The following is a 21,709-nucleotide window of genomic DNA, read 5'->3' as shown; positions in this document are numbered from 1 at the left end:
TTTGTAGTGTCCATAAGAAAGACAGGCCAAAGCATGAACGTGAGTGCCAATTACACAGACAGCAAAGGAGCCAGATGCTGTTGGCAAAACACGCTCCCGAGTGTGGCACCTGGGTCCAATAACTGCCATACAGAGCCCCATCTGTAGCTAAAGCTGTTGACTCTGCTTTGGGGGAAGAAAAATCAGAAATAAAGAAGGCAGTTAAATTCTAAACCGTGCCAGGAATAGCAGAAGGCAGGTTGCAGTTAGCACTCCAATTACATCCCTAGCCCATTTTGCTTTTTAATGTCTTGAAACTGTGTAAACACCAAACTATGTTAACTCCAGTTGTTTAAAGATGAGCACACGTAGGTAGTTCAGTAACTTATGACACGCATTATCACCTAAGAGATTCACCAGACCAGCCAATATGCATTTTCTTAACATTTCTCTTCTCAAGGAATATAAGCATATGGTCATTGACTTTCAGTTCTCATTTGGCCTATTCAAATATATACTATTTTAAGCAGCCATTATGATGTATTATGTGAGCTCTTTCAATTAGTATAAAATTTAAGAATCTTTGTTGCAATTTTTAAATTTTTTTAGATGAACCCCTCACAAAATGAAATAAGATATTCATTGTATCCTTTACTGAAACTACTGGAATTTTTGTTCTGTGCAACTTTGTGGGAAAGCTTCAGAAAGCCCTAAACTTTAACTAATTAACTCTTCCTTAATTATGAAGAATAAAGTAATCTCTTTTTAGTATTCTTCATTTGCTGTACATATAAATACATTAAACTGGATGAGTTGCTAACTATGTGATTCTATGGATACCATCATTTATAAGATGTTCTAGTCTTACTCATACTTAATTTCTGAAAACAAGATAAATGTTGGGCATAATAAAAGTTAGTGATATTTAGAGTCTACTATGTGTCAAGAAATAAGCTAAATACTTTGTGTATAGAATTTATTTAATTATTGCCATGATCCTATGAATTACAACTATCATTATTCATACTTCTAGATAAGGACACTGGAAGCTTAGGGATATAAATGAACTTCCTTTTAATCCAAGTCACATTAGTCTTGTGTAAACCAAGCTTTATATCCTATATCCGGATATGCTGACTCTAAAAATCCATATTTTCTCTCTCTCTCATATAAGTAATAGAAAACATAATTTGGTATAATCCCTTTAGTAATGGCAGAGAATGAACTTCGAAAATCTTCTCTTCCATAAAAGAAACAAGAACACAGGCAAACATAGTCAAAATCAACTTTTTTAGAACCCTGAAAATGAACTAAATGCTTGCAAAAGTCCGAGGAGTGTTCAAGAAAAATGGCTGCACCTCCTAAGCATAGTCAGCTTTGCGGTGGTTTAACTTGCAGTGTTCCCATCTCCCTCTCCCAGCTCTGCCACAGACTTGATAATCAACAGCGCTGTAATTATGGCATCGGTGAAAACAGTAGCCTAAAAGACACTGAGGAGCTGGTACAGGTTTGGAGCTCACACAAAAGTGTCTTCCCAGGAACATCACCATTTTATTGTTCTTACAGCTTTCTGAAAAGTTCCAATCTCAGGAATAAACTTTAGTTGACCTGACTCAAAGCTTATTCTGCTCAAAAAGCCGTATACAAAGGACACCTATTAACAACTGGTGGCAACTGCTTAATATCGCATCTGCTTGAAGTGATGATTCCAGTGAGGCTAACAAGGGGTTAATCAATATACTTAAAGGTAGAAAATGAGGAACACGATGTTCATAGGGTCTTAAGAAGCCAGACATATTCCTGGATGACTAGAAAACAACACAACGTGAAAAAGTGCATAGGCCTAAGAAAGACATAAAAACACCTTCCTCTCTTTCCTTTCACTGATCTTGAGACTGTGCAAGCAGTGAAGAATAAGAATTGTGAACTGACTAGCTGAGTGTTGAATGCATGCTTTCACTCACATATGGTCACTCAATAAGGCTGGGATACTTATTAGTTCAAGGAATTAAGAAAATCTCTGTTAAATCATTAACTGATCACTACATTAGCTGAAGAGAGACTTGAATAGCCAGCCACACATGACAAAGAATAAATGATTTAGAAAACTATTCTAGGAAAATCACTAAAGAAACAATAGCAAAAAAAATAATCACAGAAATACAGTAACTGCAAAGAAGCAGGATTGATTTCCACACTTGCCACATTATATTATTTAAAAGGTCAGATGTTGGTTGTAATCTGAAAGCCCCATCATGGAAGACAGGGAGAGATGGAAGAAAAGAGGCAGGTGACCCCGTATTGGTAAGCAGCAGATTTAATAAGCAAGGGAACTTACATATGAGCCTTGTCTTGGCTGTCTGCCAAATGTTAAAAACTAATATAGAAGCATTAACTTATTCAGTCACTTTATAGGGTCCAGATGGTCTCAACTACTATTTCAAGGCTATGTCCTTGGGACAGGTTTCTGGGAGTGGGAACAACAAACATATTTCAAGGACAGGGATGGGGTATGATGTGCATCCAATTGTTGAGGTCCAGTGCACAGGACAACTGGAGGTTGTGTATACTTGAGGACCTTCCCCAACATCCACTGTTTTACACAACTAAGGAAAGTATGAGATTAATATCATGTCTAATTGACTTTGTTTATAAAGAGATATGCATGATAAATAAACCAATAGAAATTCTGGAGTTGAAAAGTGCAAAAATGGAATTCAAAAAATTACTAGAGAGGTACAAAATTAGATTTAAGTTGGCAGATAAGGGAAGCAATGAATTTAAAAATAAGCCAACTAAGATTATTGATCCTGAAGATCAGAAAGTTAAAATAAAGAAAAATGAACAAAACATCAGATACATTTCAGACACCATCAAATATATTATCATGCACACGTGAGGATTCTAGAATTAGAAGAGAGGAAAAAGATAAAATATTTGAAGAAATAAGCGGTGAAATTTTCTAAATATGATAAAAAACAATCTACACATCCATACAGCTCAAATGTCTCTAATAGAATAAACTCAGAAATAAAAGGCTAATCAAATGTTAGTCAACCTGTCAGAAGACAAAGAATGTTGGTAGCTTAAAGAGAAAAGTGGCTTATTATAGAAGGGATCCTCATGAAGATTAACAACTATCTTAGAAACCATCAGGCCAGACACACACAAAGTGCTATAAGATAAAGACTGTCAACCAAGAATTCTATATCCCTCAAAGCTATCCTTTAAATTAGAGGAGAAATTAAGACATTCCCAGGTAAAGAATGGAAAGAATTCATCACTAGAAGACCTGCCCTATAACAAACAGTAAAGAGAGTCCTTTAGGCCAAAATGAAGACACTAGAGAGTAAATTGAATTCACACACAAAAATAAAGAGCTCTGGTAATGGCAACTATATAGGTAAATATAAAAGAGAGTGTAATTGTATTTTTGGTTATTACTCTTTTTTTCTCCTATCTGACTTAAAAGACAGTGCATAAAGCAATAATTATAAAATTGTGTTGATGCTTTTAACTTACAATAGCCTAAAAAAGATGGGAAGTAATAGAGAAACAGTGGAGTAAAGTTTTATATTCTATTGAGATTAAATTGGTATTAATACAAGGGATATTGTTTTAAGAAGCTAATTGTAATCTACAGGACAACCACTAAGAAAATAAATAAAAATATATATTAAAAATGAAATTAAAATGTAATACCAGAAACATATAACACAAGAGAAGGCAATGGGGGAACAGAGGAACAAAAAGGACATCACATATCAAAGAAAATTAGGAAAACAGCATATACAGACCCTGTTTTATCAGTAATTGTATTAAGTGTAAATTGAGTAAACACTCCAATCTAAAAGGTACAGATTGGAAGAATGGATTAAACAAAAATAATATAATTATATGGTATCTAAAATATACAAATTTTATATTCAAAGTCAGAAACAATTGAAAAATAAAGGGACAGAAAAATATATACTATGCAATCAGTAATAAAAAAAAGAGCTGAAGCAGCCATAATAATATCAGACAAAATAAATTTTAAGACAAAAACAGTTAAGACAAAGAAAGACATTTTATAAACATTTTAAATCCATCAGTAATTTCTAATAATTGCTATCACATATACATCTGAAAACAGAACCTTAATTAAATGAAGCAAAAAGTGACAGATTGATAGCATAAATGATTAAACAATAATAATTGTAAGCTTCAATATCCCATTTCTATAATGAATAGAACAAACTGGCAGAAGACACAAGGATGCACATGAGAAGAGTTGATCAACATTATAAACCTGCTAGACCTATAAGAGCTATAGAACATTCCGTCCAACAATAGCAGAATACATATTCTCAAGTGCATGAAGAACATTCTCCATTAGACACCATATGTTAGGTTATAAAACAGGCCTTGGTATATTTAAAAGGATCAAACTCATACAAAAATATTTTCTGACCAAATAAAATAAAAAGTAGAAATCAGCATCAGAACAAAATCTTGAGAATTCATAAATATGTGAAAATTAAACAACATACTCCTAAATAGCCAATGAGCCAATGAATGAAGCACATGGGAACCTAGAAAGCAATTTTGAGATGGAAGAAAATATACAAGATACCTAAAAATTTTGAGATGCAGCTAAAGGAATGCTTAGACTAAAATTTATAGCTGTAAACACCTATATTAGAAGAAAATAGAGATCTCAAAATGATAATATAACCACTAAATATATTGCAAATTCTTACAAAAATATTGCTTAAGAAAATAGAAAAATGTGAGAAAATTAAACCTGGAGCAAGCAGTAGGAAGAAGATAATGATAGTAATGAAATAATTTTTTAAAAATAGAAAAAAACCAAAACAGTGAAACTCAAAGTTGGTCTTTTCAAAAGATTAACATTGCACTATACTGACCAACAGAAAAAAAAAAAATAGAGAAGACTCAAATTAATAGAATCAGAAACTGAAAAATGAGGAATTACTATAAAGTTACAAAAACAGAAGAAATTCTAAGGGAATACTATCCACAATTATATGCCAACCAGTTAGATATCCTCAATGAAATGGGCAAATTCTAGAAAGATAAAAATTGCTAAAAATGACTCAAGAATAAATAGAAAACCTGACTAGACTTACATGTAAAGCAAAGAGATTGAATTAGTAATCAAACCTTCCCATAAAATAAGTCCAGATGCAGATGATTTTACTAGTGTATTTGCCAAACTTTTCAAGAAAACTAATACCAATTGTTTTATAGCTCTTTCAAAAGAGGAGAGGACATTGTCAATATATTCTCTGTGACCAAAATTTCCCCAATATGAAATACAGTCAAGATAATCTCACATACACACACAGAAAATTGCAGACCAATATTACCCTTATGAGTAGAGACCCAAATTTGCTAAACAAAATACTAGCAAACTAAGTTCAGCAACATGTAAGAAGGACTATCAACCATAACTAATTGGAATTTATATTAAAAATGCAAGGTTGGGACAAAATCATAAAATCAGTATATGCAATGCACCATATTAATATAATGAATGACAAGGTCACCTATCAATGGATGCATTAAAAGCATTTGAAAATATTTAACACCTTTTCATACAAATAAGGGAACTGCCATAATGTCATAAAGTGCACCACTGGAAAACCCCCAGGTAACATTGTATTAATGGGTGAAAGTCTCCATGATTCTCCCTTAAGCAGCAAAAAGGAATGGTCAGTCTTGTCACTTCTATTCAACATTGAACTGGAGGTTTGTTCAAGATAATAAGGCATGAAAAAAGAGAAAGAAAACCATGGTATCCAGATTGGAAAGGCAGCAGCAAAACTATTTCTATTATCAGATATAGAATATCTTAAAGAATCCATAACAAATTGTTAGAACTAATGTATGAGGTCACCAAGGTTTCAGAATACATGATCAATATGCAAAAATCAGTGGCATTTTTTATTCATTAGAAAAGAAAAAATGAAAAATAACATTAAGAGAACATTTCCATTTAAAATAACTTAAAAATAAATCAAATTCTTACAAATAAATTTAACAAAGAAATGCAATACTAGTACATTGAATATGCAAAACATGGTTCAAAAATTAAAGAAATTATAAATAAATGGAAAGACATTCCATGAACATGTACTAGAAGATTCATTATTAATATTGTGCTATTTTCCAAATTAATATCCAAGTTCAATTCAATTCTTATCAAAATTTCATTTGCTTTTTTTCTTTGGCCGAAATTGACAAGCCGATATGAAAATGGCCATGTGGAAATGCAAGCCAAACAAAAACAATCGTGAAATAGAAAAATATGAACTTCCTCATTTCAAAATCACTAAAAGCAACAATAAGAGAGAATAGTACACAGATAAAGATAGACATATATTGATAGAATAGAATTAAAATTGTTGTTCAAACGATTTTAAGGAAAGGTGCCAAGACAATTTAATGTGGAAAAAATATCTAAAGCAAAATAATGGAATTGGTCCTTGTTGTCACATCATGTACAAAAAACTAATAATTAAGTTAAAATGGATTATACTGAGACATGAGATAAAACTATAAAACTCTTAGGAGAAAGTATAGGAGTACACATTTGTAACCCATGGTTAGGTAACAGTTTCTAAGATAACAGTTTTCACTTTTCTGTGAATATACCAAAAGCAGAAATGACCAAAAACACATAGACCAATTAGTCTCCATCAAAATTAAAACTGTGCTTCAAAAGTCACCATCCAAAAAGTGGAAATATAACCCACAGAAAGGGGGGATATATTTGCAATTCATATCTGAAAAGGGACTTGTATCCAACATGTAAAAAAATTGTTACAACTCAATATTAAAGGACAACATAACCCCCAGATGGGCAAAAAACTGAAGAGATATTTCCTCATAGAATATGTACACATAGTCAAAAAGAACATCATCAGACGATTAACATCACTAGTCCTTAGGGAAATGCAAATCAAACACATATTGAGATACCACTTAACACTCACTAGAAGAGATAAAAAGACACATACGAATATTTACAGTACAATTATTCTTAATCATAATAGTTAAAAAGCAAGAACAACTTAAATATCCATCAACTGAAGAATAGATAAATGTGTAATAACCACAGTATGTAACATTATTTGGCCATAAAATAAAGAAATGAAGTGCTGATACTTGCTGCAAATAAACCTTAAAAAACGTTGTGTGAAATGAGATAAGCCACTCAAAAAAGATCACACACTACACAAGTACACTAACATGAAATGTCCAGGAAAGGCAAATCCAGAGACAAAAAATAAATTAGAGATTTTCAGGGTCTGGTGGAGGGGACCACCGGGAGGGACCGCTAATCGGTATTGATTTCTGTGGGATGATGAAAATGTTCTAGAATCAGGTAGTGGTAATGGTTTTCACTTCTCTGTGAATATAATAAAATCTTCCTAATTGTACTCTTTGAAAGAGTGCATTGTATAGTATGTGAAGTATGTCTCAAAAAAGTGATAAAAAAATAAGTTGGTAAGGAAACTTCTAAATGCTGTCATATTTACATATATGTAAGTATGTATGGATATTACATACATAAAAGTTACCCTCATCTGCTGATAGCTGATTCAGAGAATTCTTTCCCCTCCTTATAATCTAGTAAAGCCAATGTTATATTGATACATTGTTTTATATATACACATTATCTTTATTATCACAAAGAAGAAACAATCATAAACATAATTAGCCTACTTTAGCTGGATATCTATATATTTGTGTCCAGGAAAATAATGCAAAACTTAGTACCTTGGAAGTAAAACCAATAATCTATCAAAATCTGAGGAATGATAAAATGACTAAGAGAATGTGTGTTAATTTAAGTGGCAAAGTCTTTTGACACATTCATAAATTAAAATCATTAACAGTTTCACAATTAGTGGTGTCAGAGTAATCTAGAAAGACTGATTGTATCTCATGAATATTAAAATAAGGTATATTTTAATTAAGCCTTACAGACTTTGTCGCTGTATTGTTTCAGATCTTTAAGATCTCTTATCAAATAACGATATTTTTATCTAAGTAAAAGTACTATCATGTTGGATAATAATATTTAAGTCCTTTTATTTTGTTTGCTATATATTATTCTCATAATATATTTTGGACAAATAGGTGGATAAACATAAATGATATATCTCACATACACATTTTTTCTCACACGAATGTAAGAGACTGTTTTACAGGTTTGTAGCTAGCTCTTGGTTTTTTCCTGGTGAACATTTTAACAGACCATTATATAGAATATCAAAGTGAAACAAGGTTACTCAGTGATCCTGATGAATCACAGCAAAAACAAGCATAACCCATACTCATATCTGAATACAGACAAAAACATGAACATTATCTAAGATACAAAAAAAGCTAAACATTCCCTATCAGAGATTAGTATAAATGACTGCTGTCACTTGAAAAAATTTTTGCTTTTCCCTCTGTCTTGTCTTCCATCTTCTAGATTTATTATGAATCCAGAGAATTCCTCCAACTTCCCAACAATATCCTATCCAGGCCACAGCCTCACGTTCTTAAACCCTCCCCAAAACTGTTTGTCACAAGCTAAACTTCCAAGTCCTTTCTAGCTCCCTTTTGCTGAGCTGCTCCATGAATTTACATAGTGTTTGTTCTCCCTTGTGGCAATGAGGTGTTTTCCTGTTGGCGTTTTATCTAGAGGTGACTGAAAGCATAAGTATAAATTCACATAAACAAATTATCTCCAGGAATTAAAGAAAGAGCTGCATATCAAAAAGTATATATCAGAGTCTCTGAAAAAAAAAATACTAGAAAATTCATATTATTTATTATAGGTTATAATTAATAGTTTTTTAAGGAAAATAAACATAGATAACTATGAGCTTTTTTTTCCTAGACCAAAAAAACTTAAATCTTTCTCATGCTACATAGATGGAGAGGCAGTTCATATTAATTTGCAATGATATGTCAATTTTAACAATCGATAAGGTCACAAAATATAGCTTTGCATTTTTACATTTGTATATATTTTAAACTAATGTTAACTATTGGCATTGTTTTTCTGAAATATCAAAATGGTTCATTTTTTTCTTATTGTTACTGAAATATACATCAAACTATTGCCAGCTATCTCAGAACTCTCCTTTTAATGAAATAAACCACCCACTCTCACCACTCTGGGTCTTATATTCCATTTCAGTCACTAAAAATAAGGAATATTTGTCAAAACTCTTATATGCTTGAGATTACCCAGAATTCGCAATTATAGTTACAAGACAATAGATAGGGTATGAGGGTATGAGTTATTTTGAAAACATCCTGAAGTCAATTTGATTAATCACTGGAAGAATAACTACCTAAGTGCATTTGTATTCAATTAATCTGCTTCTGTGACACAAAAGCATTCTAGGTACAATTCTCTTGGTTTTGCACCTATGTGAGATACCTAGTGTAAACCAAAGAAGTCAAAAAATAAAAACAATTTACCAATATATATTTGGTTATTAAACTTTTAGAATAATAGGAATGGCTACTCAGAATTTCTATTTAGAGTTTCCTTGACTTCTCATCTAAAAACCAATTAATCCAATTGCATTAAGGAAAATGTGAGCAATTAATGCAAAATTTATCAATACTTCGACTAAAATAATCCTAACTCATTATAAGCTCTAGGTAGTAAATAGCAATTTTTAACTCAATAGACCCACTAAGAAGTTATATCATGGCACTTATTTTTATGGAATGGCCCAAAATAATGCTCAGATGGCAAAACCATGTTTTGAAGAAGTAATATGCATTTGTAATATGTGCCATATCTGGACATCGCATTTCCAAGTGAAAATTTGTTATTCGTTTCTTGACACACATTTCAAATGAATGTTGACAGTATCTTTTCAGGAAACGGCTCTTCATCTTGGGATCAGTATTTTAATTATTGGATGTGAAGTGAAAAAAATGTCTGGGTGTACCCCAAGGACATTGAGAACGCCAAGTAATTTCATGAGGAAAATGATAAATACATTACTCACTGATAGCTACTATAAAGGTCAGTACAGGCGGAATTGTTCTTGCAGGGATTCGTTTTGCAGTCATCAGATTCTTGTTCACAAAAATTTCCTTCCAAACCGGATAGGGGCACACACTGGTAGCTCTAAGGAAATATGAGAATTATATAACTTTTAGGTTATTTTTTTAACACTAAGCCTATACTCCAGTTATTACACCTGGCTATTCTGAGCTGTCCATTCATGTCTATTTCAATTTTTATAGAATGTCAATAATTCTTCCAAATTACTTGTACCACAGTTGAACAGTATTCTCCAGTACCTAATTCAATAAAAAGAATGATTTATGTATTTTGTTTGCAATACAGAAATGTTGCCTTTTTAAAATATCTTAATATAAAAAATAGTGTATTAGAAATATGATTGTTAGTGAGTGTGTAAGACTAAATATGCAACTCAGCAGTTAGCTCACAAGTTAGAAAGTACATAACTACAACAAAATGAACCTCACAGCTTTGTTATTAGTTACAAATAATTATGCAAATTTCACACATTATGCAAATACAGTAGTGTTGGTCTTTTGTAATTGTAAAACTTGGCATTTAATTTTTCTAAAGTACAGATTGATCTATAGACATATTCAAAATACTAAACGTAAAATTTTTCCCAAGACTGGGCAAACAAATAAGAACGTCTCAAATTACTGTGGGTCAAAAATTTATATATCAAAAATATTTTTGAAGACTAGGCCTTTTGTCAAAAAATTAGAATCTGAGCTCTTATGCTTAGAGATTTCTACATTTAGCATTATGAAAAATATTAAAATGAATGTTATTTGCCAAGTTGATCTTCATTGCTCAGTACAGTAGCTACTAGTCATATTGGACCACAGAGCATTGAAATATGGCTGGTCCCACTTTGAAGATCTAGTGTGACAAGAAGAATGTAACATATCTCATTAATAAGTCTATTAATAATAGTGGTGATAATTTGGATTTAAAGAGTTCAACAAAATGTATTATTGAAATTTATTTCACCTGCTTCCTTTACCTTTTCTAATGTGGCTGCTAAAAAATGTAAATCGCACACACGAGTTTGTGTACATTTCTATTGCACAGAGTTGTGCTAGATGATGCCAACCCAGTTTTCCCACTTCTGAACAGAGTTAAGAAATTGACATGGTTATACGGACGGACATACATGAGAAGCCTGGGCTCCTGGGATCAAAGAATGTGTTCTAGTTTAATACATCCCAGCATCTCGAGGAGGCCTGGCACCCAGTAGATGCTTCACACTTATTGGTCAAACAGATAAACAAAGAATAAACATGATAGGAAAAGTAATGTAAAAGCTAAAGTTAGTACTCAAAACAGATTTCAAAAGGATTCTACATGTTTGTAACAAGGTTGAGAGAAAATCTGTTTCAAGCATGATAGTGAAACAACATACTAACCAGAAAAACAAATAAATTTTTGCTCCATGTATGTGCATTTAAGTTATAATACATATAATGTATGAGAAATGCCACTGAGTATTCTCTTTTGGTGTAATGGATCCAACTGGTTTACTATGCCTTGGGAACAGCTGAAAAGCAGAGGGATGAGAGACGCCGCATTGCCAAAAGTGGACTTTATTCCTCACATGTGAGGTTTGCTGGACTTTATCACCAATTTTCTCATGCATTGTGCCCCCTACACTGTTAACTTCCTCAATGAATTTGGTAACATTCAGAATTTTCATTGATTTGCTGGCTTTTTTTTTTCTCTTCTCTTTTTGTAAGCTTTAAAAGAGGACTTACGTAAAAGTGGAATGTCATCACTATATTTTGTTTTATGAATATGCTACTTGAAATGGAAGCAATTGTATATTAGGCCAAACAAGTGTCTGCTCTAGTGAATGGGGGAAAGTAGAGTAGGACAGAGTAGAATGGATGACATATGATTGAAAGCTGTGGGACAGACAAGTTGAGGTGCCCCTTTACTTATGTCCTGATAACTAAGTCATTTTCTAAGAGGTATGAATCATTTTGTAGGCAGAGTATGAGTTTACTGCTGGTTTGTATACTGATATCTCAGTAACAATTCAAAACAAATGTAGTGAGTGAGTCAAAAAGCCAATACCATTTCTTTCCCATTAAAGCCACATGTTCTTAAAAGCTAATAATTGTTGGTGATCTTGATTATTTAATAATTTGTAGAAAATTATCATCAATTGAATGGTATAATTATCATTAAAGTGTCAGACACCCCAGCAGTGCTCTCCAGATATGATAAAATCTGTATGAAAATGAAAAGTAAAAGGATGAAGGTAATGAATTTTTTAATATTAAACATTTAGGAAATATAATATTTGAAGCAGAAATTAATATTAACTAGAAATAACTCCAAGTTCAAGTATTTTGGTTCAACTCTTGCTTACTTGATTCAGAAGCATTTTTGTGAATTCAGACATTTTTAGTACAAAGCACTTTCCATTCAACATTGAAAAGTTAATTCTAGTAATTTTAAATAATAAGGGTAAAATATTTCTTTAAATATATTATCTTGACATTAAATAAGTAAGTAATAATATTTGAGCTGGTTATGCTGAGAAGGGAAATGCATTAAAATGTTTAATAAAAGGAGTAAAAGTTTGCATGATTTATGAAGTTGGAGCCACATCATTTTTACCTCTTAATACAAAGTAGACATTACTCTTCTTGCCAAATTTAGGTAAAATACTTTTGTAGTTTGAAAATATGCAGGTGAGAAGGAGGCAAAGGTGACAAATGATGATAAAAGTTGATACAGATCTAGCATAGGTGTCCACATATCCAATGAGTGAGAAAAAGATGACCAAGTTTGAGATGTATATAACATACTACATGTAACTATGTAGTAATTGTTTAGTTCTTCAGGTCAAGAGCTAGACATTTTCAATCTTTGTGAGCAGTGACAAATATAGGAACATTGGAAGGATAGTATAATTCTGAATATGAACTTCGAAATCTATCTAAGAGATTAAAAATTTGAACACCAGCTTTGCTGCTTATTAAATTTCTAAATATGTCTAATATACTACTTTTCTATTGTTATATAATAAACTACCACAAATGTAGCAGCTTTAAAAAACATAAATTTACTATCTCACAGATTCTATGGGTCCTTGTCCAGGTCTCGGTTAGTCAAGCCCTTTGCTTAGAGTCTCACCAGGCTGAAACTAAGGTATTTACCAAAAACAACTAGAGAAACTGGATAAAATATATAAAGCAAGAGTTGGATTCTTAAAAGAACAACCAAGGCAGACTGGATCTCCTAAAGTGAAAAGGGCAGAAGACTAAGATCAGATTCCACTTGCCTCTGCTTTTAATGTCAGAATACTTACCTATTTGAATTCATGTTAATAGAAGCTAAGCAGACAAAAGTAGATGGAGATTAAAGATCCCTCCCTGGAATGGAAAGAAAATACTGGCATTCAGCTTTGTCAAGGAGATAGGTTTAAGACTGGAAGAGCAGAGAAATGAGCCCAAACTGATGAGCACCTTTTGGGGATGGTTGTGCCCTAGAGAGGAACTACCCAATGCAAGCAGAAAGCTGCTAAAGTGAACAGCAAAGATTCAGTAGTCCTGTGGAGCAGGAAAGATAGAGGTTGAAGTGTAGGGCCTGCAACATGGAATGGTCCTGCTAAACACTTCTGGCTTCAGTGGAGACCCTGACTCTCTAAATGTACAAGTAAGGACAAACCAGAAAAAAACCACCCCAGATCACGCCAAAACCCCACTAGACTAAAATGAGGTTGTATATCCATACTCTATCTGCCTGCCGGAAGAAATTAAATGCTCTTAGGAGGAAGTTAACAAGAGATAGAGATTTTCAGTGTATAAAATGGTATTCAATTAAAAAAAATGCTGATGAAGGGAAAAGATGGTGGCTTGAGAAGTGAGGCAAAAACCTCCTCCCAAAACCACATTTAACACAAAAATACAGATAATCCTGAAAGAGCGACCTGAAGACTGCAGAACAAACTGCCCAGAAAATAAATCTGGGGAAAAGAGAAAACCTCACAGAAAAGGCTAAAGTAGCAAAGATGTGGTCCAGCAGGATCCAAGCCATCCCCAAACAACAGCTCATAGGTTGGAGGAAGAGAAATGGTGAGGGGAGGGAGTAGAAGCCCAGGACTGCTAAACGTCCAGCCTTGGAGATCTGTTCAGGGGCACCAACCTACATTACATGGTACTCTGGAGATTAGTGGGGTTGGAACGCAAAGACAGACAGAATAGTCAGAGAGACTGAGATTCCAGCTGCTTTTGGAGAACTGGTATGCACAACTGATCTCCCAAGATGAAAGAAAGGTGGGCACTTTGAAAGACTTCCCAACAGTGAGAGGGGTGCTAAAAGGGCAAGGATTACACAGAGCTTTCTGCTCAGGAGAAAGGGCAGGTGGACAAAATCATCCCGGCACACTCAGCCTAGCAGGTTGGGAAGTTTCAGGAGCTTCAGATGCTCCATTCCCCTGGCTGGCAATGCAGCCCCGAGGTGCCCCAGTGTGAGTGGCTGCCTGCCGCTCCTCCACCCAGTAGGCACTGTTTGGCTCACCTGCTGTCCACTCCATCAGGCCAGACCAGCCAGAGGGTGGCCTTGCCTACAGCAGCTACAGGGGCATAACACAGAGGCTCCTCCCTGTGTGCTTGGCCCACTGTACCTGGCAGTGGAGCAGGCACTGCAGCCTGGAAGCAGGAAGGAGCTCTTCCCTACTGGCAGAGGCAGGTGGATTAACGGGCATTATAATTAGCATTCACTATATAGACAGGTCACGTGTAAGGTAGTATAGCACTGAGAAGACAAGTAGTGACTCTATGGCATCTTAGTGCTTTGATGGACAGTGACTGCAATGGTTGGGGGAGGACTTGATAATGTGGGTGAATGTTGAAACCACAATGTTGCTCATATGAAACCTTCATAAGGTTGTATATCAATGATACCTTAAATAAAGAAAAAAAGAAATACCAATGACCAATTCTCAAGAGATAAACAGCAGAATGGATTATTCAAATACTCTAGTTATTGGATATTTTTAAATAACTATGATTAATATGTTCAAGTATATACAAGGCAATGTAGGGAATTCCACTAGAAGCCTGCTATTAAAGAGTCAAAGAAATATTGTGGATTGGAAAATAATTGAAATTTAATAATTTGATCCATTATTTGAATAATAGTATTCTGAGCAGAGAAGATTATAAGTAAATATCCATATTCAAGTACATAAAGTGAAAAGGATAGTGAAGTTAGATAAGAAAATGAAAAATATGGGAAATAATGAAAAGAACTAATATATATTTAACTGGAATACTAGAAAGAGCACAGAAGATTGAATAAGAACAATATTTGAAAAATTGCTACCAGGGCATTGTTCAAAATTAAAAAAGATACTAACCACAGATTTAGAAAGCTCTCTAGACCTATGCTCTGTAAGTACAAAGAAACATTACCTAGGGTAAAACTGTTGGTGATGAAAGACAAAGAGTAAATCTTAAAAGCAGCCAAAGAACAAAGATACATTACCTTCAAAGGAACATCAAGACTGACAGCTTATTTCCCTATAGTGGAAGCAAGAACCCAGAAGACCAATATTCTATTGAAGTGAAAGAAAATACTTGTCAACCTAAAAGTCTTTGCCCAGTAAAAAAACAACCTTCCATTGGGAAAGGAGAATAAATATATTTAAAAAAAAAATCAAAACCTGAGAATTTATTGCAGTAAATTAATATTGTGGGGATTTGGTGACAGCTGGGATTTAAACTCAAACTCCTTGAATTATGAGCTATATAATCATAAGCATGTTACTTAGTCTTAAGGAACATCAGAAATAATGGAACCTGACTGATGAGGGAATGAAGATAAATGAGTACTTGGTATCAAACTTCATGTGACATATGACCTAGAGTAAGGTACCAGCAAACTTTAATTAAAATGTTACTGCATCCCATGACCTGTCCAGGTAACCTAACCTATTCCTCAATCTCTGATTGCTGCTTCTTTGACATTCTTTCACCTGGAATACCTTACCTAGCTTTCCAAATTTTGTCCTTCCCTCAAGGTCAAAATAAATGCCACATTCTAAATGAAGTCTTCATCATTTTCTCTGGTATACTTGCTCACAATTATTATTTTATCTTTAATACTTTTTAAGTACATGAGTTACTTACATACATATTTTCTTCTTAGTAGTTACCACATTTAAAATATCTTACTTGTTTTATTGCATATTTCTCTAACTTGAAAAATATAAATCCTAAGAGAGTAGGGCGTTAACCTGTTCTGTTCACCAATTGTCATCAATACCTGGAATACTATCTTATATTTACGGAAAGAGTGGATGTTAGAACATGAAATATATGTGATATTAATTTAGTCAAGGAAAATATTTTGTTTATCATTTTTAGGTATCTAATCATCTCATTTTCCTAACAAGAAAAAATATATTTTGGAATTCATTTAAATAACAGTTCTGTTACATTCAACTAAAAGCTATTCTATAAATGAGGATTGAAAATCCCAATAGAAGAAAAAAGAGGTTGGTTCCATTATGAGATATATTTACATAATGAGATTATATTTGGTTAAGTCTTAGCCGCAAAATTCATCTTAAATAAGGGATTCCTGATAATTTAGATACATACAGAAATAATAAAAATAACAAAATTTTCAAATTGCAGTCTCTTTCTGATTCATTACTCATATGATCCTAGGCAGAAGGACAGAACTTCTGTTTTATTTAATAAAATGAAAAAAAAAGTGAAATCTATAATGAATTCAGTCCTTTTAAGAATAACAGGCTCTGTTTATTGGCTTATTATCTGTTTCATTTGAATGTTATTTCAAGTATACATTTTAATCTCTAAAGAGTTACAGAACTGGCCAGAGACATAAAGATTGTCAAATACTGTATATAATAATACTCAGGATTAGACAAATACAGTAATCTTTATTCATAAAAACAAACAAAACTATGTTAATGTGATTTATTTTAGCTGGAGAATATTATTTATCTTGGTGTTTTAAATCTGAAGTGAAATAATATGTATTATTCTGACAGAAAGTTAAAGGAATATTTAAAAATAATTTCTGTAAAAAGTTACAAATGCTGATTTGATCAAACATACTTTGAAATCAGGCGATGAAAGTATATGTTAAATTGAGTGATATTTTCAAGGCATAACTGTTTTAGAAAAATACAAGTCCTTTAATCTAGGAAATGTAACATAAATATGTGAAGGGTATGAAAAATCACGTTAGATGTAGATATTAATGGGTATAAAGCAAACTATCTAAAACACTTTCTAATGGAAATATAAACCAGTAAAAAACATTGTTATTGTTTTCATATAAAGATTTTTTCCAGTAATTAGAAGAGTAAATTAGTATTTTAGTGCTATTCTAAATGAAGAATGATGTGAATTTCCACTAGCTTTATTTCCTGCATTCTAGTCTGTCTAATAAAATTCTTATCAAATTCTTCAAAGTAATCAATCTATTTGTCTAATACGTTATTTTTTACCTATAATCTCTACTAGCAATCCATTCCTTATACTTTAGTTCTCTTATTGCATGCCCTACCTTCATAAACCATTTGTGAGCCTTTGCAAAGACTTCCCTTCCCTTTAACAGTGTTGGTTTTCTTTGGTTTTTGTTTTTTCCCAGTGACTTTAAAGCCAGAAACAAAAGGGTTTAGGCTACCAGTACCAGAATTTTATTCTTGACTAATAATATACATGCCATGGGAAAATAACTCATTGGCCATCAATGCGTACCTTTCAGACACATTTCTTTGATCTGGAATACTCCTTTCCATATTGACTCAACCTGACAACTAGAGATACAGTTTATTACCCAAAGTTTTATCCCAAGGACATACATAATACTTAAGCATACAAAACTATCATCTCCTGAGAGACTCTTACAAAGATAAATATGCCAGAATACAAATGCAATCCTACTACAGAAAGTTCAGATGTTTGGGACAATTACTTTTTGGTCTGAAAATCAAATGACAATGATAGTGCAAGCACATCATGGACTAAAAAACTCACTTTTTTCCTCATGTTTTTTTTTTCCTAAAACATTTTCCAGAAAGATAACATGCAGTTCTTTTTTCTCAAACGCAATTTCCTGGCACACTTGAAAGCCCACAGAATTTTACATCCTTTAATTGCTCACAGTTATCTCAAACATTAGATTGCTTGGTCCGGTGGTTTTTAAAATTTTTTTTTTTGCTGGTCGTTTTAAATAAGAAACCCTTATACAAGAATATTTCCCTAGGTGTGTAAATAAGTAAAGCAGTGGAGAGCGGTTCTGCTCCGACTGAAACAAGGGAGGGCAGCCCAGAGCCCTGCCTCTTTAGCTGTCTTGGCCACTGTCCCCACCAGCCTGAGGAACCATTAGCCCCACCCCCACGTGAGGCTCAAAACACAGACTGAAAATCGCTGATCCACCCAACCTATTTCACTTTATATTTTACAATGAAGAAACTGAACCCATGGAGGTGAAGTTCATTGCTCAAGTTACTGTAACTAGTTCAGGGCAAAACCAGAATTAGAACTCATGTATTCCCAAATGTAGCTAGAAAAAAAAAGGAATTAAAAACAACTGGTAAATTAGTAAATTCAGAAATTTTTCTCTCAGTTACACCTTGAAGACAAACTGAAAATTTTGTTAAGGCAATCCTCAAATCATGTCTGTTGAATATTCTTGTAAACACATGAATTCCCATATTCTTTTTTTCCATGTGTAATAGAAAGTTGCTATATGGTCCAGGTTACACTAACATGATACTAAACAAATCACAGCGACAAACAGTCATATCCTTACCGTCATAATAGATATGGGAAAGGAGAAAACCCTGACATGAACATTTATGAAGGGTGTTAACCAGTTTTACCTGATGTTATAGACATGCACCTTGAACCGTACATGCATGGAGTAAAGACAAGTACCCTGACTTGGGGGTTATTTTCAGGTTAGGTACAGGCAAAGCTCACCCTCACTGGGCTTGGTGGTGATGGAGAGTAGAGAGTAAAATCATTTTGATTAAGGGATACACGCATGGGGTACGGCAGCCTCAGGATAGATGTAAATCAGTGTGTCTGAAAGTTTTCAAGCCACAGGTATGGAACTCATTTCCAGCATAGTGACCCTAAAGAAAACGAGCATCTGTAAACGTGGAAAAGTAAGCTCACTTTTTTCACAGTAGTGTCAGAATCAAGTACCAACAAATACTATTTGCCTATTGTTTTAGATACTTTTCAACACCCCCTAAAAAGATAATTGTATTACTTAGCAAAGTAGAACAAAATATGAGATCAAATGATATTCTGAACATGTCTTTGAACTAATTTTGATCTATGTTATATAAAATTTTTGGCTCTTGATAATATTTTATTAGGATTTTATTTTAAGTTCTATAATATTAGACAGAGCTGTTCTTCAGGTTTAAGCTGAAAGCATTTATGTGTAACACTATATACATACACAATATATTGCATAAGATTATAGATATATCTAGCATATATATGATATGTGCAGATAATATATATCATATAAATTCTACATTGTATCTATGTAAAATCAAATTTAATGTCATCTGAAACTAAAGTCTATTTTCAGAGTTAAAGGAACAGTCTTCAGAAAATACCACATATTGTAATCTTTCTGCATTTTTTATCCTTTTTAAAACAGAATTATTTCCTACTAATTGCTAAGAGGAATTCTAGCACACACTTAGAAGAGCACTGATTAGAGTTATAATGTAAACTTGCATCCTCTCTCATGACGACCATTATTGAATGCTTTGTATATCTGCAAGTTTCAGTTCTTTGATAGGAAAACTGTTCCATCTTAGGGTTAGGCATGATTTCATTGCAGTCTGAAAAGCAACCTTTGCAGTAACAATCAGTAGTAAGAAGAGTGAAATAAACTCAGCCACACGTGTTCTAACCAGGAAAGCAGAGGGTGGGGAGGGTAAGATGGTAGAACAATGCTTAGAAAGGACTGAACTACAATTTCCAATATCCCTCTCATCAGTATGTTTGGATCCACGAATCCAGTAATAAATCCAAATGTTATCAGTTATGAAAACAAGACCACTGAGATATGTCTCGCATTTGGGATTTAATACTATTGAATCGATCACTATTTCTCTCCTTAGTATAATCAGATATAGGCATTTCTTTTTTTTTTTTTTTTGTCTTCCTTCTTTTTTACATTTTATTGTAAGTAGGGTCAGGAAATGAAGGCTTATGTTTTCATGCTTCCCACAGTAAATATTTTCTACATATGTTAAACCACTTATGTTATTAACGCAGTGTGAATAGAGACATGAATAAAATACCTAGGAGGAAAACGCCGAGTATTTGATTCTGGTTTAGAAGGCTGTTGAGCAACTCATGTAAGTGATCATAACCGGCCTTAGCTTTTAAATTTAAAAAAATTGGACTATGAACTCTTTCACTATTAAAATGATCATATTTTTATTTCTTTATATTTCCTAGAAGAGCCAGGTATTACAAAGGATAATCTTTTTATTGTGCTAAGTATTCCCAACAGCTGTCTAAAGTATTCCTAGTGATTTGTTAATTACTGTTTCACAAAATTATGTTCTGAAATGACAGCTGGGAACACAATGTTTCATAACTTACAGTTTTTCATAGCAGAGCCACTGTTAAAGATTGCCTCTGTTTCCAATCCCTTCTATCAGTTTATGAGGCAAAACGTGTTTTGAAAAACATCCGGAAATTTCTTTTTATGTCATAATAACATGTTTATTCACCAACCACCTAAGAGAAATTAGTCTTAATGTGCTTTAATTGAACTAAATCAGTAGCCATTGTCATATACAGAAAGGACGCAGGGTCTCTATAGCTAAATTTTGACTTGTGATTTGAAGTTTACAAATAGTTCTCCAGATATTTTCTTTTTACTCTATTACAAACATAATGAGAGGAAATTTCTCATATGAATAATAGAAGTAAATTGTGAACTTTTGGTGTATGGAATAAGTAGCTATTTTTCAATCATGTATCCTACAATTATTTCATGGAAAGATAACATAAAGTTTTAAACAACCATCTTAAAATTTCAGGACAAAAATAACTGTGGAAGAATTTTCACAGTACCAATTTAATGTTAATGATTTCTTCACTGATGTCGATCCCAGGCAACCTAATATCGATTTTCATATCCTTCTATTTTAATGTATTTTTCTTTTCCAATATATCTTCCAAAATATTTAAATGGTTGTCTTTTAATCATTTTTCTACTTTCAGAAAAGCCAAATTATGACTAAACTATTCTACAAATCTGAAACTGTCTCCAAAATCTTTATATCATAAAATAAATCCATGCACTCTTACATTTGGCCTTTCTCAACCATTGATTCAGGGATTAGCCCTTTAAAGTCATGTTTCCCAAAGGAACATTTTGCTGCTGCAAGGGAGTTGTATGGGGTTTTTTTGGTGCAAATTATTGATTCAGAGAAATTTTGGAGTAAGTTAGAAAAGTCCTGTTGTGATCCTGTGACATGAGTGAACAACAGTTCAGGATGATGAATTACTTTCTCCCATACTGCCAATTCATATATATATTCATTCGTATTTAAAATACTCAGTAGGTATATGGGAGCTATACTGTTCATCCTGAGGCATCTATAAGCTAGGAATGGTACTAAAAAAATATAGTACTCTT

At 33.1% G+C, this 21,709-nt stretch overlaps 1 protein-coding gene across 1 annotated transcript in view; it reads right to left on the bottom strand.

Annotated features, from left to right (window-relative positions):
• The window catches only part of EYS (eyes shut homolog), a 1,412,275-nt gene that overhangs the window by 1,011,777 nt on the left and 378,789 nt on the right, over positions 1–21,709 (bottom strand). Inside the window, 1 exon segment of the mRNA XM_057494276.1 lies at positions 10,014–10,135. Coding sequence (XP_057350259.1) covers positions 10,014–10,135 — 122 coding nt within the window.

Source organism: Manis pentadactyla, chromosome 16 (assembly GCF_030020395.1).
Source record: "Manis pentadactyla isolate mManPen7 chromosome 16, mManPen7.hap1, whole genome shotgun sequence".
NCBI lineage: Eukaryota > Metazoa > Chordata > Mammalia > Pholidota > Manidae > Manis > Manis pentadactyla.
Note: the sequence above shows the minus strand (reverse complement) of the source record. Positions and strands in the feature narration are given on the sequence as shown.